The sequence below is a fragment of the Leuciscus leuciscus genome, assembly GCF_965113295.1.
Source record: "Leuciscus leuciscus genome assembly, chromosome: 15".
Classification (NCBI taxonomy): Eukaryota; Metazoa; Chordata; class Actinopteri; order Cypriniformes; family Leuciscidae; genus Leuciscus; species Leuciscus leuciscus.
Genome location: NC_138739.1, coordinates 7,257,312 through 7,284,508, shown reverse-complemented (window position 1 = coordinate 7,284,508; position 27,197 = coordinate 7,257,312). Strand labels below are relative to the sequence as shown.

Genomic DNA, 27,197 nt, shown 5'->3' with positions numbered 1-27,197 from the left:
AAGTGCTCGTCAAACAATTTGCGCTGAGATGTCCACCGGATTTGGAAGAAAAGGTGAAGTCATTGCAACAGACATTTGGAATAAGTTACGTCACCTATATGTTTCTTTGCTCTCAGCTGATTGGTCAAACTTCGGTCTGAGATCTCGAATCCAGAACATAACCTGCCCCGAAGCAGGTTAGCCGTGCAGCGTAAGATACCATGGCAACGAACACCGATTAAAGCCAAGCTACTTTCATAGTACCTAAAACCCAGGGTTGGCGGAAACTAAACTGAAACATAGCTGGCTAGCCACCTAATCCGGCTTCATGGTACAGGCCCCTGGACTGTGTTTTTATAAGCACAACGCTGCATTGTGTTCAGAGGTTACCAGTGAAACAGCTTTATTTCTGCTGATCCATAAGCGCCATCTACTGTCAGAGAGTCCATTACATTTGGATGATGTTGTGTTGTAAGTAAATCCAAACAATTTAAAAGCCATTCTTTTTTTAAATCTCCTCATTCTTTGTGCAAGGTTGCTCAGAATGATAGGGCCTGATAGCTCCTAATAGGGCCATTAGGGAGGGTCTTTGTCTTTCTCAGGTGTGAAAGAAATTAAATATTCATGATGTTCGCATAAAGCTTTCTCACACAAAACATGTTGTACAAATTTTTAAATCAATATATTGTCTTATCTGAATGAGCAGTCAGGGTGATTTTCACATAGTTTTGGAGCAAATATTCTAGGCTACCTGATACAATTTTCAAAAGTCTTGTGAAGAAATAATCAGTATGGGTTTCATGGCCTTATTTCAGTTTGAATTTTTTTGTGTGTTTTCACAAACACGCATAAATGTCATTATCTCAGAACTACAAACTTTTACATACATGATGCTGACATATTATTGTAGCAGAGTTTGTGCTGAATACAGTGTAATCAGACTTTAGCCATGAAAATGCCACAAGTAACAGAAATAAGCACAAATGTCAGAGCATGTCAGAACACCTCCAGGGCCAGAAAACACCTCAGACCCCAGAGGGTTAACGCCTCCTCTGTAAGTGTTTAACCGCTGGTTGAGGAGGTGATTGCAGACTCTCGCAGCTGAACACAGAGCTGTGGCTGTGGTCGCCTCAGTCCTGTCAATGCTGTATTCATTCTGTCTCAGAGGAGCAAGATGGTGGCAGTACAAAAGGAATACTGGTACTTCTTGGTACTCATGATGCCGCTCTGTTTTCTGAAAGGTAAAAGGTAATCGTCGTTTTTTAGCAAAGGTAGGAACTTTTGGCTGTAGTTAAATGATTTGTTATAAGCAATTATTTGTGCCTTATTGGTAATTTATATCTATATTTAAGGACGCGTAAGCATGAATGGCTGTTCTCTTGCATTATAAACGGTGTTCCTGTTTACGTACGAGTTGAAATGACTGTTGATGATGAATATAAATTTAAGACAAAGTTTTTCATAGACTATTGAAGGAAATGGCTGCAGTAACTGATTTTGCTTAGTTTAAAAAGGAGGATATGTGGTTACATAGAAAGAAACTTTCATTTGTGCTTGTGGTTGTTGGTTACATTGTATTTTGTACCCTTATAAAACTAAACATACAATAACAGTTTAATAAACTTAAATCTTAAGATGTTCTGCTGCAACTTCACCAAAAAACTGTAGACAGAGGTGAAAACCAGCAACACTTGTTGGTTGGATAGCTAGGAGAACATTGTATTTCGGCACATGCCTTATATATATATATATATATAGTTAGAACAGTTAGAATGGTAATTTTAAATTATATACAAATCTGAATAAAATTCATTGTAATTGATATAATATATAATATGTGCCTACTGTCACCTTTGAAATATTTAATGTGTCCTTGTAGAATGTTACAGAAAATTCTATTGTTTTTTTGTTTTGTTTTTTAATAATCTTAAAGTCTGTTTCCGCAAAAATATTAACACAGCACTGTTTTCAACAGTGATAATAAGAAATTTCTTGAGCAGCAAATCATCACATTAGACTGACTTCTGAAGGATCATGTGACACTGAAGACGGGAGTAATGTTGCTGAAAACTTAGCTGTGCCATTTTAATATATATTTAAATTAATAATATTTCACAATATCAATGTTTTACTGTATCTTTGATAAAATAAATGAGGCCAGGGTGAGTTTTCTTCTTTTTCTTTTCTTTTTTTTTTTTTTGTGCAAAAACAAACATTCTTGCCAACCTCAAACTTTTGTATGGTAGTGTATTTCAAAAATATTTCATTGACTTTGCAAAATCTCTAACAAATGAGTTTTTAAATCTAGCATAATAAAAAAACAATGTGAAATTATGTATCTTTTAGTTGGTTTTGTATTCCAAATATAGCATTATTGGCACTGGTGTAAGTAATACAATAATCTTATTTAATATTCCCCCTTTTGTGTCTTTTTTTAAAATCTGTGTCTGCCTTCCCACACTTCCGCAATGGTCTTCTAGGCTCTGTTCAGATGAAAGCCCCAGAATCAACAGTCATACTGCAGGAGGGAATGATATTGGACTGCCTGTGTCCGTGGACTGGCCAGATCACTATGGTCTCTTGGAGTAAAAAGTTTCTTTCACAACCTGTAGCTATTTATCATCCTCAGTATGGCACCAACTTCGAATCATCTTTTGACGGTAGAGTGGAGTTTCTGAAAACCACCCAGATGGATGGCAGCATTTCCATAAGTAACGTCACTGAGGATGACATCGGCCAGTATCATTGCTATCTGCAGACATATCCTCAGGGTTCATGGACAAAAGACACATTTGTCAAAAAAGCAGGTGATTGAAAACATTTCACTTTTGCCATCTTCAGCATTACAGATGAAAACACATGAGCTAATTAGTGGTCAACTAATATATTCCGCCAAGGTCGATATTTAAAAAAAAAAAATTTAATTATGGGACAACAAATTTTTCTGTTTGGCCGATAAGTGTCAGAAAATACTTTTATTTTAACAGTGCCATGAACGCAGCACCCATTCTCCGCCTTTATTAGTTTTGTTTAACAGTTCTATCTAGAATATTCAGCATGAGAATGACTACTTGAACAAGAAACATGTAGGGTGGGATTTGATTTTGTCCATCAGGAATTTGTTGGATTGCTTGGTTTGCTATTGCTGTGATGTCATGTGATTGACAGGTTGCCAATCTGTGCCAGTAAACACATTAGAGAAGAGATGTCATTGCTTGAGAGAGTGGAAGTTGTTTTGATTAATGATTACGAGAGCACATGAATTAAAAAAAAGTGTGTGTGTGTGTGTGTTTGATGATTCAGTCTGGTGTCAGTGATGGAGGGAGATTCAGTCTCTCTAAACTCTGATCTTACTGAAATGAAGGATGATGATGTGATTCAGTGGAGGTTTGGAGATGAAAACACTTTAATAGCTGACATCAATAAACAGGCCGACAGAATCACTGTATATGATGATGTTCTTGATGGGAGATTCAGAGACAGACTGAAGCTGGACAATCAAACTGGATCTCTGACCATCACACACAACACCTGAACTTGAAGGAGATTATGAACTACAGATCAACAGTGAGATCAAGAGATTCATTCTCTTTGTCTTTGGTGAGTTCAAAAACATTTACACATTTGTTTTAATGAGAAAATTTAAATGAATTCATAAACGATTTTGTTTTTGTTATTTATATTGTTTATTTTTTATGTAAATGTTAAACTATTCAATTCAGTAAACCATTATAAGGCTATTTAACAGTATTAATATTTGCAAACCCTGTTTCTGTTTGTTCTCTGTGTGTTTGACAGATGAAGTGAAGTCAGTGTCAGTGAAGGAGGGAGATTCAGTCTCTCTAAACTCTGATCTTATTGAAATGAAGGATGATGATGTGATTCAGTGGAGGTTTGGAGATGAAAACACTTTAATAGCTGAAATCTATAAACGGGTCGACAGAATCACTGTATATGATGATGTTCTTGATGGGAGATTCAGAGACAGACTGAAGCTGGACAATCAAACTGGATCTCTGACTATCACAAACACCACAACTGAACATGATGGAGATTACAAACTACTGAAGTTTTCAGGAAGATTCTCATCAAAAGCATTCAGAGTTTCTGTCTATGGTGAGTAGAGATCATTTTTCTTCTCCTTCAAATATTCTTATTTACTATTTACATGTTGAATTGTTGAACCGTTTACAGTTTGAGATGACAGACCGTATAAAAACTCACTTGGAACCGAATATAAGATTGTTGATTAGATTTGATCATATTTCTGTGTATTCAGAAATATTAGTTGATGTCAGCGCTGATATTAGTGTTTATTGACTGATCTGATCTCAGTTTGATGTGTTTATTCCTCAGACTCTGTCCACTGTTGTGGTCCTACTGAAGCTGTGATCCGATTGGTCCTCTCTGCTCTGGTGGGCGTGGCTACTGTCATTATTGTGGTTTATGAGATCAAGCACATATTCACACATCAGGTACATGATTGATGATGTAATTTCTCACAAACTGATTTTGCATATTTAAATATCTGTGAGATTTATTTAATTTATCGCTTTTTATGTCCATCTTTTCTGGAAGTATCGAAATTTAAAGCAAAACGCTGAACTTTAAAGGTTCTTCAAGTGTTTTTTTTCATAATAAATACTGATGATTATTTGAGTTTGTGCTCTCTTTCAGTGTCAGATTTTAAAAGTGTCACTTTATTGTTTATATTTCTCTCAGATACAAAAAAAAATGAATAAAGAGACACATATCTCACTTTACTACTGCTGTATATTCGCTGTATGTATTTTCTTGCCTTTATCAATAAAGTTTCTCACTCTGAGGTTCAAGAGTCTCTCATGATTTATTCAGAGGAATACAAACTTTATGTATATTTTAAATATTTCAGCAGTGTACCATATACAGCTTTATTTCTACTTTTTAACAGGTGTTTCTTATAGCCTATCTGTAAAAAAATATTTATTTATTTTTAATATTACCAATTAGTTTGTTTTTGTTTTTGCAATATATTCCGGTATAAACAACATACAGCTAAAATATTATTTTAAAATATTTCTAAATTGTATTAACTCATAAAACTAACTCTGTTACATGTTCTAGTTGCCGATTTACTGCAAGAAAAATATACCGTGTTAAGTTCGTGTTACAGATCACATGCAGCATCAAATATATTTTACTTGTTTATTATTACGTCAAGGATCTCACGATTTGGCATTTTTTCATTCCATTTGACTTTATGAATATAGTAACAGGCAATCATAATAATTAAATCAAATAAACAAAAGATTTTTATCACAATCAAATGAAAAACATTTTAGTATAACATCAACTTCTTCAAAGTTAACAGGAATCACAGCTTTTCTTTGTAAGTAATTATTATTAATTGTAGCTCTCTCCAAAATATTTGGGTCTTGGGACACTCCTAAAATAGATGATTCATATTCTCAGGGGAAATTTGACAAAAAACACAAATATCTTCCATGTTCACTTTAAAACGCTGTACCACATGTGACTTTATTATGACTACATAAGAGTCCATGAAAATAATGCTTGAACTTCCTCTGTGTTTCAATCACGTGCTTCGCAGAAGCCCCGCCCACAGTGCTGACTCTTCACTCGTGGTCTCCTCTGATTGGCTGCGCGTCCGGCCAATGAGTCTCAGCCATCTGTGCAGGAACACAACCAAGGCATATTTCACTGAGCATTAGCTCGAGCAGCATTCATTATTATATCAGGATCTTAATCTTAATATAGATCCTTTAACAGTGCAGAGATGCGGGTCGCTGCAGCAGTGTGCTTTATATCTGCACTGGCTTTCACTGTACATGGAGATGTGTATTTTAACAGTTTTGATGTTTTACTGATTATTTCACGTCATCTGAGCTTCACCACTTTGAGCTCCAGTCGACCACAACGTCCTGTAGATCTAATCGATAGCAATCACGATGTGATAATGTGTTATGTGTATGCCAGGTTAAAGAGATGTGTTTTTACTCTAGATTTAAACTGACAGAGTGTGTCTGCTTCACAAAGCTAGGAAGACTATTCCAGTGTTTTGCTCTAAATAGGAAAAGGATCTACCGCCTCCAGTGTATTTTGATATTCCAGTTATTATCAACTGGCCAGAACTGTGAGACTGCAGTGGATGTGAAGGACTATAAAGTGATAAAAGCTTGCTGAAGTACTGAGGAGCAAAACCATACAGGGCCTTTACAGTAACAACACAAGCAAACATTATACATGTGATTTACGTGTGGATAAACAGCTTCTGCTGGATGTTTGTCGTCTCTGTGTGTGTCAGTAGTTTGCGGCTGAAGTGTTTCTTCATTTTCTCTCCTGCTAATAAGAAGCTCGCTATACCAGCCGGCAAACAAACGCTAGTTGGGCTCTCATGTCCGAATTTGAGCAAATGGGGTGTGGGAAAAGTGAGGTATGCCGTAAAGCAGTCGAATTTTGTAGTTCTTTTTGTGCTCGGGTTACTACCCAAACCCGGAAGTTGCGTAGTGCCAGTAAAAGCGATACAGATCCCGTCAGGCTATGGTAGACGTGTCATTCAACCTATTGTAAGTCGATGTACCATCACAAGGGTCTTGGAAATATATTATGAAGGTTAAAAAACTCCATGGTGTTGCTTTAAAGTATTTTTATTGTCATGATTCCTGTCTTGTGTTCCTCTTGTCTTGTGTGCACTTTTATTTATTATTATTTATTATTATACTATTATTATTATTTATTATTTATTATGTGCACTGGTGTTATTTCCTGTTCTGTGCCATGTTTTGTAGTCCTTTGTAGTTTTTATTGTTTATTAGTTTCTGATTAGCCACGCCCCCTTGTTATCTTGTTGGCCTTTGTATTTAAGCCCTATGTCTTGTTCAGTCTTTGTGAGTTCTTAATGTTGTTGTATTTTGGTTATTTTGTTCCCGAGTCATGTTCCCTAGTCTAAGTTTGTCTGGTTTTGAGTTTGTTTAAATAAAAGCTGCTGCAAGTAGATCCTGCATCCTTCCCTGCTTTAACCTGCATCGTAACATTTATGGCTTCAGTTTTTTCCATTTTTCTACAGAATTTAGTGATGGTGAAATGAAGCTTTGTGAAGCACCGGGGCTTTCCCCCTCGACTGTATCGCAAAATGGTTCATTACTCGAAGCTTTTCAACACATTGCAAACGGTTGCAAACAATGACATCTTGTGGTCAAAAGGTGGTAAAGCTGTCTTTCTGTCCCAGAAGACCCAACCATTTTTTTGATTGTTTCATGTAATAAAACACTTTGTGCTCTGTTAACCGCAAAGCAATAAAATAATCCTCATAATTCATGTGTTAGTGTTGATGTAGTTCTTACACAATGTATGAACAAACATATGAAAAAATAAAATAGAAATAAATGGGACAAATTAACGTGTACAGAAACAATTCTTATGAATCTACTTTGATCAACAAATGCAGCTTTATTTACATAAACTTTAGCCTCAGTCCTAATATGAATGGTGAAGTGCTTGTGAACTTATTTTGTGGGTAATTTAAGAAATTAAAGATTTTTATTAAGTAACAGGACTTGTTCAACAGTGTGAGAGGTAAGTCTATTTATTTTTTTATTTACTACTACCGAAGGGCATGAAACTCGAAACCTGCTCAAGGGGTTCACGCTATTTTTGAATCTGATTCTGAATATGAAGCAATCACGTGACTGTGTGTAGAAACGAAGCTTCGGAAGTCACAGGTCACGTGGTTATGGAAAAACAAATCAAGCTCCGATACACTGCTTCAATGTGAGATGTTTTGTTTTTTTGATACAAGCTTCGAAGCCTCTGTGCCGAACGTCACATCTCTAACAGAATTATACCAGTCTGGATCAACACACGTTAATCCTTCAAATCTAGGAGACGTATTTCCATGCAAGAAATACAGCCCTCATCTCCAGGCGATTATATGTCATATTAGATGAGCCTAACAGAGACTGAGCTGTCGGCCATCCAAGATCACATCCCATCCTGTGAGAGAGGAGTCCAGGAGACAATCCACAAGTTTTACGCTGGACCAACACATGATTTCCTCAGATCTGGGAGATGAAGACCTTCCCTGCAGTCATGATCTAGAGGGCTATTTAAAACCGCAGCCCAACCCGTGACAGTGGTGTCTGTCGAGGTAGTCTTGCGATGGCAACACAAGCGTGGGGCTCGAGGTGATACCAGGGTCTTCCACAGAGAAAGAGTACGAAGCATCTGTGCGTAACCCTTATATCTCACAGATAGTTGCTCAGAGGGAAGTCTCTGCTCCTGAGGATCCAGAATATGTCCAATATGTCCTGGCCTAAACTGGGTCAGACTGAGGGCGACTCCATACCAGAAATTTTTGCCCCAAAGCAAACTTGAAAGTGTGTGTCGACGGCCACATCCCCCATATTACTGTAGACTTGTAGGAGGGGAACTTACGCAAAGGCCCCTGCTCCCAAAAAAGGCTCTTGCCTGATGAATACACCATAAAATGAGGTGGACTAATGCCGAAGTCCTGTAACCTCATTCCATGGCATGCCGATTCCACAGATACAAATGGCAGAAGTTACCATTATTCTGAAAGCATTGATCTAGGCTTCTACACTTCTACAAGTCAATTCACCTTTATTTATATAGCATTTATAAACGATTGTTTCAAAGCAGCTTTTTAAATAAGAAAATAATGATTCAATGATGCAAACAGAATTCAATTCTGTTGTACAGCAGCTCTAAAAAGACAATAGTGCTGTTGTTCCGCTGAAGTCAGTTCAGTGTTGATTCACTTCAGTTAATTTCATCAATTCTGAAATGAGTTCATTTCAGCTATGAAGCAAAACAGTGATGTCATCATCCAGCTCAGTTCAGTTCTCATCCAATAGTGTCAGTGCATTCAAGTCAATAATATTAATAACTAAGTGTTCAGAGGCGACAGCGGAAAGGAACCCAAACTCCATCATGTGACAGAAACAGAGAAAAAATCTGGTACATGATTGATGATGTCATTTCAGACAATCTGATTTTGCATATATTAATATTTGTGAGATTTATTCATTTATGGCGTATATATATATATATATATATATATATATATATATACTTATATTTATATATTTTTATAATTTTTAAGAAGTATTGAAATCTAAAGCAGAACGCTGAAATTGAAAGGTTCTTCAAGTGTGTTTTTTGTTCGTCTAGTGTTTTTTTTTTTTTATATAAAACTATTATATAATATTTGAGCTTGATTATTTTAAGATTTTATTTCCAAGGCTTTATTGTTTATATTTCTCTCAGATATACAGATCTCACTTTACTGCTACTGCTGTATATTTGCAGTATGCATTTTCTTGCTTTTATCAATAAAGTTTCTCACTCTCAGGTTCAAGAGTCTCCATGTTTTATTACATTAATTTGTCGAGCTCCTCCTGGAGGAATACTAACTATATAGATATTAAAGATTTCAGAAGTGTTGAACATATAAAGCTTTACATTATTAAAATATTGTTTAACTATACTGATATTGATACGTTTTTTTTATTCTATCTACAGTAATAAACAAACAACTTCCCCCAGCTTCTCCTTTATCCTGAGAAAATACTGATTTGGGACACATTATAATATACTTTGAGATCACAGTGAAATACATAAACACAACATATCGATGCTCCATTTCCTCCAACAGGGAACAATAAAGTGTTTAAATCTCTAGTGTGATTTGTCTCTGTGGTCTCGTCTGAGGAGCAACACCTCCATCTAGTGGCTCACACTGAACTCACATGTTATCAGGAGTTATTTAGTCAGAATCTGTAATGTTATTCTGTTATTCAAGAAAGCCACTAGATGGTGCTGTCCAGTATTATGTGACTAAGGCCACATTTACACATAGCATTTACCCCTGATTTGAAAGCTGAGCTGAACCAGACAGTTGTAGAAGTGCAGAGGATGGATTCAGTGACTGCAGAGTAGAGTTGTATCAGCAGCTCCTGTGGCAGGTTGATCTTCTTCAGCTGGCGAGGGAAAGTACAGTCTCTGCTGGGCCTTTTTGACAATGGAGTCAATGTGAGTGTCCCACTTCAGGTCCTGAGAGATGGTAGTGCCCAAGAACCTGAATGACTCCACAGTGCTGTTCATGATGGTGAGCTATCCAATCAAACACCCCCAAATCATTTTCAGATTTTGAATTGATTAGAAATGATTACGGACTTATCAAAGCTACTGTGTTCCCCTCGTGTAAATTACTACACCTGGTTCTCCCTTACAGATGCGGCGGAAAACTCATGTTCTGTTATGCCGTAACTGTGCACACGACCAAAACCAGTTAACAATTTGTAGCCATACGGACGAGGAGAGGGTGCTCTCAGGGTGTTGGGTTACTATCGAGCTTTGGATAGACAAAGTGTGGCATTTTCCACAGTAGTCAAATACATTGTTTTGCGACTACGTGAAGACGTTTTTAGAAAAAGAGGGGATACGTCTTGACCCCGAAAAGATTGAACACAACCATGCTCAGAGGACCATTAACAAGTTACTGCTGAATAGTCTGTGGGGCGGTTCTCGATGAGGGAGGATCTACCAATGACCATTATGGTGAATGAACCTGAAAAATTCACCAGATTTTTTCTTGGCAAAATTGAAGGGATGTCATGTTTTACATTCGTTTAAGACGATGTAGCTCTTGTCCAGTATCGTGACCCCAAAGGAAGTGTTCGCAGAACTCAAGACATTAATGTGTTTGTAGGTGCGTTTACAGCGGCTTATGCACGGAGTTGTATGACCTGATGGACAAGCTCGGCGACAGATTGCTTTACTCCGACACCGATAGCGTCTAGATTTTTGTGTCTAGGGAGGGTGACTGGGACCCCCTGCTGGGGGACCATTTGGGGGAGCTGAAGAATGAAATAGACAATGGGGATCATATCACAGAGTTTTGTTCTAGCGGTCCTAAATCTTACGGCTATCGCACTGCTAAAAGCAAAGTATGCATGAAGGCTAAGGGTATAGCGCTGAGTGCTAAAAATTCCAAAGCTATACGCTTAGTCTGGTTGACAACTATGTGATGGAGAACAATGACACGCAATGCATCATGGCCCACACTGAAAACATTGCGAGGAATAAAAAGTCTCTCACAACAAATCAGTTGTTAAAAAGTTTAAGGTGGTGTATAATAAACACAGACTTTTCCCCGATTTCACCACTCTAACTTACTGCTACTGATCTGATGTTTCATAGAGGGTCCCAGAATGCTTCTGATTTTGATTTCAGGCTTCAATATCCATTTACTTGTGTATTAAGCGGATCATCCAAATCTGGAAAGTCTTATTTTGTAAAACTTTTGTTGGAAAATGGTTTGAGTTTGATTGAAAACATTGTTTTTCTGTATGATTGTTGGCAATCTCTGTATGATGAATTGCTTAAATTGTATGATATTAAATTTGTGGAAGGAATACCCCCCCGAATCTGAATGATGATGATTTACTACCCGTCAACAAAGCTAACCTGCTGATTGTGGACGACATGATGCATCAAGCTAGCGGGAACGCTGAGAACGGGTCTTTACACAGTATGTGCACCATCAAAATCTCAGTGCTATTTATATTGTGCAAAATGTATTTGTTCATGGTAAATCCAGCCAAACCATCAGCTTAAACACCAATTACTTGATTCTGTTTAAAAATCCTTGGGATGTCAATCAAGTGGCAGTGTTAGGACAGCAAATGTACCCCGGAAATACAAAATACTTTATGGAGTGTTATCACGATGCGACCAGTCAGCCTTTTGGTTATTTAATGATAGACTATAAAGCAAAAACTCCAGAGCAATACCGGCTCAGAACAGGTGCTTTCCAATCGTCAAGTGGTTTATCTCCAAAAAAAGAAGGAGAACAGGATAAATCATCATGTCCGCAAGACTTTGTAAGCATCTACCACTGTTAAAACTGCTACATAAAGCCACGCCTAAACACCAGCATCTTATTTTACAATCTGTGTCTGACGAATTCATTTTAACGCTGTGTGAAGTGGTGCTTAACATCCTCTATGGTACGATTCCTGTCAGTCATCATCAGTACCGAAAACTGAAAAAGAGAAAAAACAAAATTAAATTTGTCGCCAATAAAAAATTTGCCATATTGGCCAAGAAACGTATCTTCAGCCAGAGAGGTGATTTCTTCTACCGCCTCTAAGCGTTGCCGTACCCTTTATTTCAATGTTAATAGCCGCTAGACGGGGGTGATGATGGAGTATGCTGAGAAAATGTATTTAGTCCCACAACATCAACTGGAAAATTGAAATCTGGAAATGGCCGTGAGAATACTCAATGATCTGGATACGTCCATAAGAAATATTTTACTCAGGAACGATTTGGATCAACAAGAAAAAGTCAGTACGCTGGCATTGCCCTATCCTGACCATGGTCATAAAGACGAAACTGTAGCCACTAATGTCGAGGATGCTGGTGCTGTGGAACATCTTGTTGGCGAAGTTCTGAAAAATGTTCCATCGAGAAGCGTGACAGTAGATACATATTAGACAAAATGTCTAAAGCTAAAGGAATAAGCTCTTGGACCGAGTTGGGGGAGTTTGTGTTCAGGGGTAAAGCTTTCTTGACAAATAGGGCTGCTGACACAATCTTTTATTTGTAAGCCTCGTCATCACACAGCACCAGACAGAATTCGTCTTTACCTCGAATCATACGTATTTTTATGTCAATTCCGTTTAGAAATTTCTTGAAAGAAAATATCACTGTGAATAGGTGCCAACAGCTCCACCACCTTACTCAGAGACGTCCTTACTCCACTCCACTCTTACTCCTTACTCCACTCCACTCTTACTCCACTCCACCACCTTACTCAGAGACGTCAGAGCAGCTGTTTGTGTAGAGCAATCGCTTCGTCAGCCCCGCGTTACGGCCGATAGGGTCCTTCACGTCCATGTGACCGAATGTGTCTTTATAAAACAGACCGGCTGAGAAAATTGATTCCAACGTATCTTTACTGTAGTTGTTTAGACTCTCTATGATGCATCGGTAAGGATACGTGCTCAAACTCTGGGATATCAGTCGATTGCCGAGGCTCACATCAACTTGTAAAAATATAGTGGCTCCGGGGGAGTTTATTAGAGCTACCCTTGCAGCGATATCAGCGCCGTTAGGTCTAGTGATTTTAAGTTGTAGATATAATTATGTTATTTAGATCCACATAATCTTCGCCATTCCCAGCTATGAAAAAATCCAAACGAGTCCGATATAGCCGATAAAGGGGGGACTTCTAAATAGCCGTTTTTCTCAATAACCATGGCTGTGTCTGAAATCGTCCCCTATACCCTTAAATGGCACCTATTATGCAAAATTCACTTTTACATGGCGTTTGAACATAAATGTGTGTTGGCAGTGTGTGTACACAACCACCCTATAATGATTTAAAAAAAAAAAAAAAAATCTAAATCCCCATAAATCATAAGCACTGTCTCAGAACAAACCGTTCTCAGAGCGGGCTTTCCCCCGTTCTCAGGGAGACTTTTGCACAAGCCCCTCCCATTGAGCGCAGACCTGCCCTGAGTGACACAGTCCGCCAGTGTTTTGACGTCAGAGCAGCTGTAGATAAGAATGTCTCCTAAGCCAGTGTTTCCCAACCTTTTTTTGTCTGAGACCCTCTTTTTCCCAAGAAAATATTTTAGGGCCCCCCTTCACATTTAATGATATTATTGCACTTGTAAGCTTGCAACAAGGATGATTTTTTTTTTTTCTCAAACAAACGGTATGTTTATTACTATAACCAGATATATTTATGCAAAAATGATAGCCTAAATACTATTGAAAATACAATAACAAAAACATCAGTAAGCCATTTGTAATTATTTATTTACTCCTAAGTAGCCTATAAAATTGGCCCTATTTGAAATGAAATAACAAAAATATCATAATTCAAACTAGTGTGTGGGAAACAAAGAATGGATATAGGCTATTACAAAATGACTGCTGTCTAATACTTGTATGTTATAATATACTATTATGTTATTTGTGAGGCTTTATCAATCAGTGTGAGGATTGCTGCTGGCAGTGAGTAATAATTTGGTCAATGCGTGGAGAGATCTTTGACAGGGCAAGACGCATATCATCCTCAAGGGTCAGTCTGGCCCTGTATTTGGTTTTAAGGGCTGTCATGGTTGAAAACCCAGCTTCACAAAGGTAGGTGGTGCTGAAGGGAATCAGCACCTTCATTGCAGCTGTGTGACAGACTGGATGTTCTTCTGCAATTTCAGACCAGAATAATTACAAAGCGACCTCACTGAAACCTCAGGCTGGCATCAGAGGATATTTCTATAAGCTCTTCCAGAAGTCTTGATGGCAGAGAAGCTGGAAGCTTTGCTTCATTGTTCTCAGTGAAGGGGTTTCTGATCCACAGAAAATCAGCTGCTTGCTCCTCAGTTAGAGCTGGGAAATAACTATCAGATTTCTCCAGGACCTTTGATAGATGCACTGTTATTTGACGTTGAATGATTTTAAAATTCAAATGTCTGTCTGCAATAAAAGCATGGGTGTGCTCGAACATGTCACTGATTCCAGAGGAGATATGGGTTTTCCACATGTGTAGTTTTCTTTTGAAAGCCTCAACTCGTTCATGCTGCATCACAGTGTTTATGTTTGCACCTTGCATTGCTCTGTTAATTCATTTCACCGAATATGTCTGAAAGGTAGCTGAGTTGAGCGAGCCATTTGTCGTTGTCCAAAAACTCAGCAAGGTCTGGTCTTTTGTCCGCAAGAAAGTCATGCAACTCCTCCTTTAGGCTGAGCCACCCTCTGGACAGCCACCTCACGTCAGTGTGCATCAGCAGGGTATGGTAATCAGCGCCAGGAGTTGGTGGCTCTGGCTTTCACAAAGTTCATGATTTTTACGGCCACATCTAAAACTCCATGGAGACTGGGTTCCATTTCTTTAGTAGCAAGCGCCTCTCTGTGCAGAAAGCAGTGCGTTAAAATTGCAAGGGGTGCAACACCTTTGATACGCTGAACTACACCGTCTCCTTCAGTACAGACCCCAATACAGTCGCTCCAGTTGATCTCATCTGATCTCATGAAATTATCCAAAGTTTCAAAAATATCGTTTGCCGTCATTGTGGTGCGCTGCTCTTTACAAAACAAAAAATCTTCCAAAAAAAAGTTTTTCTTTATTTTCTCTCCTGCTAAAAAGAAGCTCACTATCTTCCACTCCACACAAAACATCTTTACACTGAAAATAAAGTGAATCCATCAACAGTCAAATAAGAGTCACAGGTCAGAGGTCAAATATGATTGACAGCTCACAGCACTAAATAACACACCAGTAGATACAGATATCTAATCCAATATTTCACTCTTCTGCTATTAGTTTTCATTCAGAGCCAGAATTAATTTGAAAATGTAAGTTGATTGATTTTTGTGATGATAAAGGAGACGGATGTGTAATGCCAAGGTAATATATCATAACAGTCTCTCACGTGACACCTCTTTCACTTTCACATCACCCGTTGTTTACTGGAAAATCCCTGACTAAGCAAAAACTGCTCAGTGGCTGCACACTTCTCTTGTTGATCTTTGTAGTCACAGTCACATAGGCCTTAAAACACATATGGCTTGTATAGTATTCAAACTACTTCTACAATTGTTTCTACAATTGTTTTTTATAGAATAGATAAGATATTTTAACACTACCCCTCTATATAAAGCATTCTGCCATAGGAACTCAGGTCAATTCGACTGAAGTGTGCAGCATGATAGCAAGGCAAGTTACGCAGTACTCATTCCTGTTATCTCGGAACTGAGGTTACGTTAGTAACCAACTGAACGTACTATCTATACAGTTCACTTGTAATGCGTCACTAGACCCAGTCCAATCGCTCTGCTTATAATTGCAGAACGGCAGTAGTTTAAAGTGCACCAAAGCTAGGTAGGGCGAGGTAATCCCCCAACATTAAGAGACCGTATGCCGAACCACAAGAAAGGAATCTGGTGGGTTAAGCTAATGTAGAGGTCAAAGCCCAGCTAAACAGATAGGACCCTTGCTTGTAGAGCAGGGATGTCCATGCTATAAAATCTGGCGAAGGTGGACAGTGAGGACCAGTCGGCCGCCGCACAGATGTTGCCAATAGACACTCCGCTGGACCATGCCCAGTATGAGCCTCTGGTGGAGTGTGCTTTTATTCTGATGGGGCGCTATAGGCCCATCAAAGCATAAGCTAGTGCAATTGCATCCACTGTCCAGTGGGTAAGTCTTTGCTTCATGACAGGATGTCCTTTGGTGCGTCCTCGGAAGCACACGAAGAGATGCTCCGACTGCCTGAACTGTGCTGCGTTTCAGTCCAGTCCACTTTTAGACACGCACTTGCGAACTTCCCTAAGCACTTCCCCTCGGGGGAATCCCCGCCGCCATTTTGAAGTGTGTTCCACTTCCTGAAGTGGACAGGGGAAGTTTAGATGGACAGACCCTCGTTCCCTCGATTTTGAGTCTACTTCATATGTACACTTCAGGCACCTATATGTCCCACAATGCAGTACGATTGTGATGTCACCACATATCTCGTCTAATCACCACCACAACAAACAACTCTATGATATATTAATTCAATTTTTTTTTATTGAAAACAACCCAAACACCATATATACATTTGGATGCTGCATTAAACAAATTCTTAAAGGGAAAACAAATATAAATAATAAATCAACTACATAGCTGATTCCAAGTGATCAAGGGCTTAGGACGTTCCAGTTCAGCCCATTGCAGTTTCCGCCAGTAGTGGGCACTCGCAATGACGTACATCCGAGTGAACGAGACAGAGGGAAGTTAGCAAGTGAAGGGCATGACAATTTTGGACTGGAACGCAGCACTGGCCTGACCGGGGCAGAGTAAATGCTTGCCCTCAGAGGGGGAAAGAGCAGAGAGAGTAATGACCTGTGCTCTGAATGGAGTAGAGAGCACCTTAGGTACTTAGCCATGTCTTGGTTTGAGGATGACTTTGCCAACGTTAGGCCCAAACTCAAGGCAAGAAGCACTCACAGAGAGTGCTTGCAAGTTACCCACTCACTTGATGAGTAGGCTGTAGTTTTAGTGGATTGCAGGGCCAAGTCAGTCTAGCTGTGCAGTTCCTTAAACACGGCAGGGTTGTTCCGGACTCATCCTGCATGTGGGCTCCAACGGGGTAAACCACTCCAGTCCGAGCTCCTCGACTGCTTTTGAGAGGTGGTGGATTTACTCGCCGCCCATTCCAGCTCTAGCATCACTCGAATCTCTAGACAGCAGGGGGGTGGGGTTATCCAGTGAGCCCGACCAGTCCTCTGTGTCTGAAGCCGCCAATGACATGCTGTCATCAGGGAGATCAGATCCCCTGAACGAGACCAGGGGCCTGTTTCAGAAAGGAGGTTCAACCAACTCTGAGTTAAAACTTGAACTCTGAGTTTACTTAGCCTGAGATGGGAAACTCTGAGTTCTCGGTTACAGAACAGCTGAAATGAGTTAGTTCAATCAACTCTTGAGTTGACCTACTCAGACGCGTGCACCACAACTACAGTATAAAAAGGCATTATCAATGGAGCGCCGATATTATGAGTCACCATGGCAACAGCGCCAGACAAAAAGAGGTCTGCATATTTCTCACCAGTACGAATTTGTTACTGTAATTTTACAGTATTAGAACATTAATACTGTAATTTAATTAAAGGGATTACTCTTAATTCTTCTGTAATTTAAAGTAAAATCTGATGTAATTGCATTAGACTATAGAACAATACTGTATATTTAACATACATTTTTAAAAGGTATATTTTTTATGTAACCTTTTCCCTCTGCACACTTTGGCCAATTCAAGAATAATTCATGCAATTGTATATTGTTTATCTGAAAGCATTAAAAGTGCAGTTTATTGTCTCTCCTTGTATTGTTCAAGTGGTTGAGGTTGACATGGGATTTAGTAATTAGTAATAAGTAAACTTGCTTTCTAAAGATTGTCATTATTACATTAATCTAATTACACTGTTGAAGATGTCATTTGTAGTTAGTAATACAAGTAATTTACCCAACTGTTATAATACCAGAGGTGAAAGAACAGTATGTTATTCAACCAAATTTTAATTTTCATGTAGGTGCAATCCTGCTGCTGAAAATTAAATATAAAAACATAATTCAATCAAGTAAGGCTTGAGCATATCATGGGTGTAGGCTAGAGCCCTGCATTTCAGCCCGAGCCCGACGGGCCCCGACTTTTTTACGCCCCTAGGGCCGGGCTTCGGGCCAGTTTTCACGTCATAGTTCACATGCGGGCCGGGCCTCGGGCCTTTTTTGGGTTATCCTTCTTTTTATATTTTTAGACATTAATTAAAAAAATATGAGAAGTTGACGTCGACGATAGAAGAACAAACATAGAAAGACATTTAATAACCTCATAACTTTCATAATCTAATAATTACACTGACATACAGATGGTGGACAACCAGAATGAGACTTTTACCGCCGCCGTTCCCGCGGCGGCAAAATTGGGATGTGTATTTGCTGCCTTTTACCGCTGAGTGGCGCTGTAATCACAGACTTTGAAAAGTGTCAGTTTATTCTCTTTATGACGTAATCTGCCGCGGCAGTAATCTGAGCTGAGGTCACAGATAAATTCAAGATAAATATTGTGGTTAAACGAATTCAAATTCATTACATTTAAACAAAGTAGACACACGTTAACATTGTGTGCCCAGTTTTTCTATCATTTAGAAAGGCTATGTCAATAGGTTACTTGTCATTTACTTCATGTTATTTTAATGTGTTTGTAGATTTATTAACTGAAACATAACAGTGAAATAAATTAAAATAACTTACCGTAAAATTAAAACATTTTCAGGACTCGCTGTTACTAACCGATGTTAGTCGGTTTAAGCATTCTTTGTTATATTCAGAATTAAATAGGCTTACATGTTGTTATGATTATCAATTGAATTCTTTAATAAATAATCAACCACAATGCCTATTAGCCTACTGCCGCAGCAAAAATAAACCAGTCGAATTTCAAAGTCATTCGCGAAATGACTAGGCTATACCGGGTGGCGCAAGTGACAGGGCAAAACAGCAGCAACTGCGGCATTTTAAAAGGTAAGTTTCCTATCTGTTTATTTAAAAAAAAAAAAAAAAAAAAAAAAATGGCGCTAGATCTTGTAAAAAAAACAAAACTTTTTTCATTATTTGAACAAAAATGAGACTGATTGAATATGTAAAAATATAAACAAACAAAGCAGAGAATAAAACAACTTTTAGGGAAAAAATATAGGCCTATTATGCTACAACAGAATTGGTTAACATTAACGAAAGCAAAATATGTAAACATACATTTCAAACAAAATAAAACAAAACAAATTTGTGGCCGAGTTGTAGGCTATAACTTACGTTTCAATAATTCAGATGACACGGTTTCAAATCCCGAACAAACATGGGCTACTTTTTTATTATTAATGCAGAGAGATTTGATAGTTCTAAAATATTGCTACACTATATTGTTTTTTTTCAGTAAATTGTCAATGTTAAAAAAATAAAAAGAATATAACAAACTTTTAAAACAGAGAAAATAGTAGACCTAGGCTATTCAGGCGATAGCTATGTGGTCAATGCATTAACAATAGCCTCTCGGAGCTTCAAACGATCTGAGATCGAATCTCAGTGTAGCCGACAGTGTTTATGTTTTTCCGTTCTTGATGCTTAAATATGCATCTGTTTATTAAAGTCAATCATCTTGTTTAATTATCAATTGTACATTACAACATAAATTTGCTACATTCCAGTTGAGCCGCTGCAAAGACGACACATCTGATGAAGGAAGACCGTCAGCCGATCGCACCAGAAAATGAAGATGATGAAGCTCGTCTTTAATCTGCTAAATTATTTTTGTTGTGTGTGTGAATCATTCACGAGATTGAGATGACTGACAGTGATACCCAGCCATAGCAACGGAAGACATTTTTCAAAACAGATCGAACAAATCAGAAAAATACTTTCAACAGTATAGCTTTCAATTAAAAAATAAACAATGAAAATGTAAAAGAAAAAGAAAATTAATTAAGTTTGAAAACCCATCGCACATTTCAAGGTACGAATAAAGTGTCGGGACAGTTTATTTATTTAAACAGGGTTGCATCGATAGAGTTTATTCCCTTTGTGATGCAAAATAAGAAACACAGAATCTTATTCTTGCAACATTTAAAATTTCTATTGTCAAAGAAATTGCAGCTAAATTAAAAAATTAAAACGGTACAAAACGAAAAAAGTTCAAAGCAACATAAATTAAGAACAGGCGGTTTTTTTTTGCCTCTCTCGCGCTGGATATTTTTTTAGTAAGTTTGGTCTCCCTCACTGCGCGCGCCGGGTCTTTCTCGAAATGAAGCATTTCATCGTAAAAAACCACCATACAGCTGATAATACTGTATATGTCGCTGTGTGTCATCCACACAAATCACGAAAGAAAAAAACTGTAACAAATAGCTTTTGTTCCTTCAAAGATACAACATGCCTTGCTGAATTCACCTTACAATAAAAGGAGGTGGGTCGCGAATTAAAGAGCTCTGTATCTGCTAAATTGAAATTGTGTGTGGAAAACCTTTAAATACAATCAATAAAACTACAATATTTATAATTTAATAAGATATAGGGCCTACATATGGACTTTTGGAGATTTTGAGATTAATCCTTAAAAGAATTTTGCCTTTGCCTGCTCATCAGGCTCAGGCTGGCTCCGACACTCTCCATATGAAAGATGGAACATTAACACCTCTGTCCTGCACCCCCACGATAAAGCAACTATTGCCTTCTCCAAACCCCCCACAGGCTAGCTGAGTTTGCAAAACAAAACAAAGAGTTTGCCACTCGTCGTGGTGTGCCAAAACACTTAATTATTAACTTCAATATTTCATTCAAAACAATCTCAAAACGCTTTGTGACATTTTGAAAAGCCGTGGATGCATTACTGCCACTGGAACCATGAACGCAACAGAATACTGGTTCTGATTTTATTGTTTGTCGTTTAAACGTCATATATACATAATTATATGCCTATATACATTTTTTTTAACAGAACTGCTTTTGAAATTACGATTGGAATTATTATAGGCTACAGAAGTAAAGTCATTGTATAATATTTGTTCCTTAGTGTAAAATGGAAATGCATGGTGATTTTATTTTGTAAATAGGCTATAAGCAAAAAACTATGTTTTAGAACTAGACAAATAGACTATACAATGCATTAATAGGCTAATATACAAATATCAGTAGTCCAAGTTAGTTCGGGATTCGAACCCGTGTCATCTAAATGATCGTAACGTAAGTTCAACCACTCTGCCACGATTCACTCGTTGCGACATGGCCTAACGTTCCAGTGTGTGTTCGCTCACACGAGCGAGAAGCTCTCTTCATTCAAATGAACGCGCCGCCGCGTTTGTCGAACACTAATAAAACCTGGCTTTAGAACAATGCATAGCGCCACTCGTCGTGGTGTGCCAAAAAATTTACAATAATTTAGTTTCATTTATTTCAGTGTTAATGTTTGAGTTAAAAAAAATTCTCTACAAATTATATTAACACAAAGTCGGCTATAAGAATCCTTTATAGGCTACGTAAAAAAGCAAAGGGCTTACAGTCTTAACATTTAGGCTACTTTGCTTAAATTCGATACATTTATTTTCAGTAGGGCCTAATACATTTGTAGGGATGTAATTTCAGTATGCTTTACCAACGCTATGTATTCAATTAAAGTTCCAAGAGGTCTGGTCTCTATATTTCCTTCCCAGCTGACACTAATATGCAAGTGCACAGCAAAAATCACAACTTGTGCTTGCTGCGAACGCAAGTTATTTAAGGTGTCTCAACTGTACACAGTCTACCCTACAGTGTGAATTCGTTACAAGGTTTCATTTAATTAAATTAATGTGCAGCAATTTGTACAAATAGAGTCTATAGGCCTATTATACTGTTGTAGACATTAAATAATCTCATTTAGTATCATATTTGTTCAAATATTATAATGTTATTTTTTTCCATCTATGTTGAATATGAAAAGTGAACAGCACGAGTATAAGATAGGATGCATTATATCGAGAGATGGATATGGAGTGGGTCAGACATGATTTTGACCACTTCATTAAGTTTTGTTTAGTAGAAAACCTTTCTTTAAAGTGAATTTCGTTTTCTATAAATTGTATCTTAATTTTAATCAATTTTTCATCAACCAATTGCTGGATTTAATAAGTAAGAGAAGCAAATATAACAGACACTAATCATGGAGGCGCCCGCGCGGTCACTTGCATGCATCTCATCCTCCTAACTTAACGAAACTCAGCGTATGCCTCACACAGACATGATAAATACCTCAAATACACAAAGCTTGAAATGTCTTCAAACGAAATAATTCAAAACGAAAAGAAAAAGGCTACTCTCTGATTATGTCTTTATGTGCATTTCTCTCTAGGTGCGTTCACTACAAATATGGCGATCGTCAACTTCATCTTTGCAGTCGACACTGTCAGAAAACACTAGTTTATTGATAAAAATTTTGCACGCATCACCGGATTTACAAATACACATCTTGCTTGTTGCACGCACATATTATGTCGAAAAAACGAAATATTATGTTGAAATAACATTATTATTAATAATACATCTTTTAGAATATTTGATTAAATGCTGATTGTTGCGCTTGTTCAATTGAATAAAATGAAAACTTTAATTGTGATAATTAAAATAACTGAAAATTAAATATTTAGTGGCCAAGTTTTGCTAATTTATTATATAGGCTATTATATGCCTATTGCCTATATTAGGCCTAAGTAGGTAATATTAAGACAAGGCATATATTAAGTTATTTTAGCTGTTATGAGAAAAATAAATCTAACGAAATCTAAAATCTAAATCTAATAAATCTAAAACAAAATTCTAACGCCAATTCAACATGCCAGAATAAAACCTTATTTTTGAACAATGCGTAACGCCACTCGGCCTGGTGTGGCATAAGACTACATTTTAAACTTCAATGTTTAATTCAAAACAATCTCAAAACGCGTTGTGACATTTTTTTTAAGCAGTAGCCTAGCCTATATACATTAAGGGCATTGAAACCAGGATCTTAACTAAAACGCGTTCCGCGTAATCTCTCAAAAATTATGCCTAACTACTCCATGTATTTTTTTTTTTTAAGGACTGCTTTTGAAAATCACTATAAATTACTATGCAATTGTATCGCTCACGAGAGCTCTTCATTTATCTAATTCCTCAATAGAATAGTAAAAATATTCAGCGTCATTGCTCCTAATATCGTCTCTATTTTTAACTTTTGATTCTATTTTTTCAGTTCTAAAATTGATTCTATCTTTGGTTCTATTCTGTTGTAGTCTAATAGGCCTATATATATATATGAAAAATATGCCTATTAGGCTTAGGGTTTTATATTTAACCCACTTACATTTTAAATACGGCAATTGCTGCTGTTTTGCACAATGTCCCTTTGCGCCACCTGGCGGTCATTTCGGGAACGACTTTGAAATGCGGCTGGTTTATTTTTGCCGCGGTGATTTCGCCGCGGCAGCTGGCGCGGCGGTAATAGGCATTCTGGTTGTCCACCATCTGTATGATTGACATGACAGTTTCACGCACGCAAGCACGCGCACAAACAGAAGGTTTCCCGTCAGCGCAACCAACGATTCACCTCACTTGCAAATAATGCAGAATATTAAGAGAAAAATCGCAGAGTGATAGAAGAGAGGACTGGGTTAAAATCTCCCACTGTGGATGCTATTCTTTTTCTCCACGATGCTCTGTAAGAGACTGTTCTAACTTTTCGTTTGATTGGACTTTATTTTCATTTAACTGTTGGAAACTAGGCTACTGATGTTTTTCGTTTTTCGTTTGATTGGACTTTATTTTCGTTTAACTGTTGGAAATTACTGGAAAAAAGAATGGCCATGTTCTGTGGTGCATTTTTTGAGGTAAGATAACCTGCAAGTTTTTTTATTTATTTTTTTATTTAATTTGCTCTATTGCTCATTTCGTTTGCGAGCGCTGTTGCGAGCAGCCTGAGCCTGCCTCAGTATTTCAAAAAAAAAATTACTCACTGTGGTTTAATAAATAAACATTAACCCTCTGAGGTCTGAGGGGTTTTTGGGGTCCTTGAGATGTTCTGACATGCCCTGACATTTGTGCTTTTTTCAGTTGCTTATAAACATATTAATGGCAAAGGTATAATTACACTCTATTTAGCACAAACAGGGCTACCATAATATGTGAGCAACATGCATGTACATGTTTGTATTTTTGAGAGAATAATGTTTATGCATGGTTATTGAAAAAACTAAAAACTAAAGTTTCTGAAATAAGGCCACAAAACACATACTAAATACGTGTCAATAAGACTTTTGACTAATTGATGTCTTTGCCTAGAGTTTTTTCTTCAAAATGATGTGAAAATCATCCTGCCCTTATCATTCACATAACACAATACATTGATTTAAATCTTGTAAAACACTTTTTGTTTGTAAAGGCAATATGCGCAAGGGGCGTCAACCATTCAACAGCATCATGCATATGTAGTGGTTCACACCTCAGGAGACAATGGGGCCCGCATACTTAATGAGCCATTCATTCAGGTGTGTCACCTATAGCCACAAGAAAGAATGCAAGAGCAATATATATACAGTATATATATATATATATATATATATATATATATATATATATATATTCTACCAAATTGGTTCACAGTTGGAAGCATGTCAATTATTATTTTTTTTCACAAATTTTGCTTGCAAATTGTATAATATCCAAGGAAAACATGTCTATTAATTGTGCAGTTAATTCTCATACTGTATTTTCAGTTTTGGAATATGTATCCTCTCCCCAAATTTGTCAATAATAAAACACAATAAAAATTATTTAAAGAAAATGCTTATATTTACCTTTTAAAATTTGTTTACATCTACCTTGTAAATATATATATTTTTATTAAAAAGGTTACAATTACAACAACAATTGAAGTGTAATCTTTCTTTGTAAAAACTAAAGTATACATTTTATCATACATATTTCAAACTTCGAATATAGCCTACATTGACAAAACATACTATATTTAACATATTAGCAAAAATTGGCAAACAAAAGCTTATTTGAGGTGGCAGATATTTTACAGTAAAAATGTGTAATCTATCCAAAACTAATCAACGAAATGTTGTCTTTCATATGTCTGTAACATAGGTCTTTCGTTTTTATTATAAGGAATATAAATGTTAATTTGCAGTTTAATACGTTGCTTATACAAATACATTTTATTTCAACATATTTCAATCGATTTTACTCAGTATAGCAAAATAGTTTGCTAAAAGCAGATCATTTATTCACACACAGAAACGCAATTCAAATTTAAACCGTCTTTTTGCGAGTTGTGGTAAACAGCGCATCTCTGCCGTTCATTCATTCACACAGAAACGCGATTTACTTGAGAATGAAAAAAAAAACTTACTACATTATTCCATCCGTTGCTCCTCGAAATACCAGCACTTCTGAGGTAAGTTTTCCATTATTATTATTCCTCACAGCGCTGCGAGACAGTGTAGACAACTACACTTATCTGAATAAACTTGATGTGTTTTCTCGAGCTGATATGTGGGCGTTCACAGTTTGTATGGGATCGTCTCAGTCATTTGCGTTTGAATAGCGCGCGCTCTCCGTGGGCGGGGCCGATTATAACGTAATGAGATGAGATGAGCTCGACTGGAATCGCTCTCTTTTAATACAGATTTCACAAGATGAAGATATTTGTTTTTTATATAAATTACTTCATTTAAAAGACGAGAATTCAAGCTTCATGCCTGTGTCTTTGTATGCCTGTTTGACTGAGTATTCGCTCAGTTATTGTTCATTTTCGGACGCGTTTCAGAATGGACTTCACTGGCAGAGAGAAGGCAGAACTCGCTTCGTGTTTATTTTTCTTTATTTGGCAAAAAGCACAACACTTTGTTTTTATTGTGAGTATACACAAAAATAATACACATTTAACAGAATCGATTGATGTATGAAACTCCTATGGAAAATCAAAGTCAACAGAGTATTTATGAGTTTCTTTTACATTGATAAAAAAAAAGTGAGCTGGTATCGCCGGCGATACCGTAGACCTCAGGGGGTTAAACTAACTGTCTGTGATATGCTTGAAGTGTTTTATATCTATGGATTTTATTGTAGCCAAGTAAAGTATTAGCATTGATTTGAGAGGCTAAATTGATCAAACATGTTTTACTCGCTGTTGGCTCGGCTGCTTGCTCGTAATTTTTAGCGCAATTTTCCACCGGACAAAATTGCGATTGTTAACTCATGATTTCTGTTCTGTCTGTGCGCACCAATCTTGCACTTCTATCTACTCCTCAACCAGACCACCTAGAGACTTCGGGTTTTCGGCATTATGTTAAGGAAGGTCTAATCTCGGGAACGCACAAAAAAAAAAAAAAAATCCAGGAAAAGATTTACTATCTCTTAGTGTTGTGATCCCATGACGTCAGAAAATTGCGCTAAAACACTCACTGAGTTTTTATTACTTTTTTTTTTTTTTTTTTTTAAATGCTCCAAACATTTGTCTAAATTAACTTAATAAAGAAATGAAAAGAAAAGAAACATAACTAACAAAACGGACATATTTTAATGGCTGCAAATAGGGCAGGCTGCCGCTGTAAAAAAAAAAAAAAAAAAAAAAAACGGGCTCGGGTCGGACTCGGGCTGATAATTCTGATGAGCTGTCGGACACGGGTCGGGCTAGGGCCTGAGCGTCTCGGGCCAGGGCCGGGCCAGGGCCGGGCTCGGGCCTAGATTTGAGGCCCGTGCAGGGCTCTAGTGTATTCTACCTGACTTTACATTTGAAATATTAAATAACTAAATAGCATCCAGTGTCTAGCAGTACAGCAGCATTTTTGGCTGAGGGAATTCCTGGAGGGACTTCAGAGCCAATCCCAAAGATCTAAGGGCCTTCATAAAATGGGTTTACACATGTATTATTTTTTATATAGGCTATTTTTTATATTTCCATATATTTTACTTTGGGTTAGGATTTTTGTTGGTCCCAATAGATTCTGATGGTAATATCTGTCTTTTGGAGCCTCCTGGCAGTTGTAAGTAGCCTATCAATACACCAGAAATTATGACAAATAGTGCTGTAAAGTGTACTCAATCAAATGCTCATCTTCACAGGACGATGGGGATA

At 37.4% G+C, this 27,197-nt stretch overlaps 1 protein-coding gene across 1 annotated transcript in view; it reads left to right on the top strand.

Annotated features, from left to right (window-relative positions):
- The window catches only part of LOC309474953 (uncharacterized protein), a gene marked incomplete at its 3' end in the record, with an annotated part of 266,525 nt that overhangs the window by 213,915 nt on the left and 25,413 nt on the right, over positions 1–27,197 (top strand). The window contains exon 4 of the mRNA XM_082137572.1: positions 3,778–4,095. Within this exon, the coding sequence (XP_081993698.1) occupies positions 3,778–4,095 (318 nt within the window). The remainder of the gene's footprint in view (positions 1–3,777; positions 4,096–27,197) is intronic.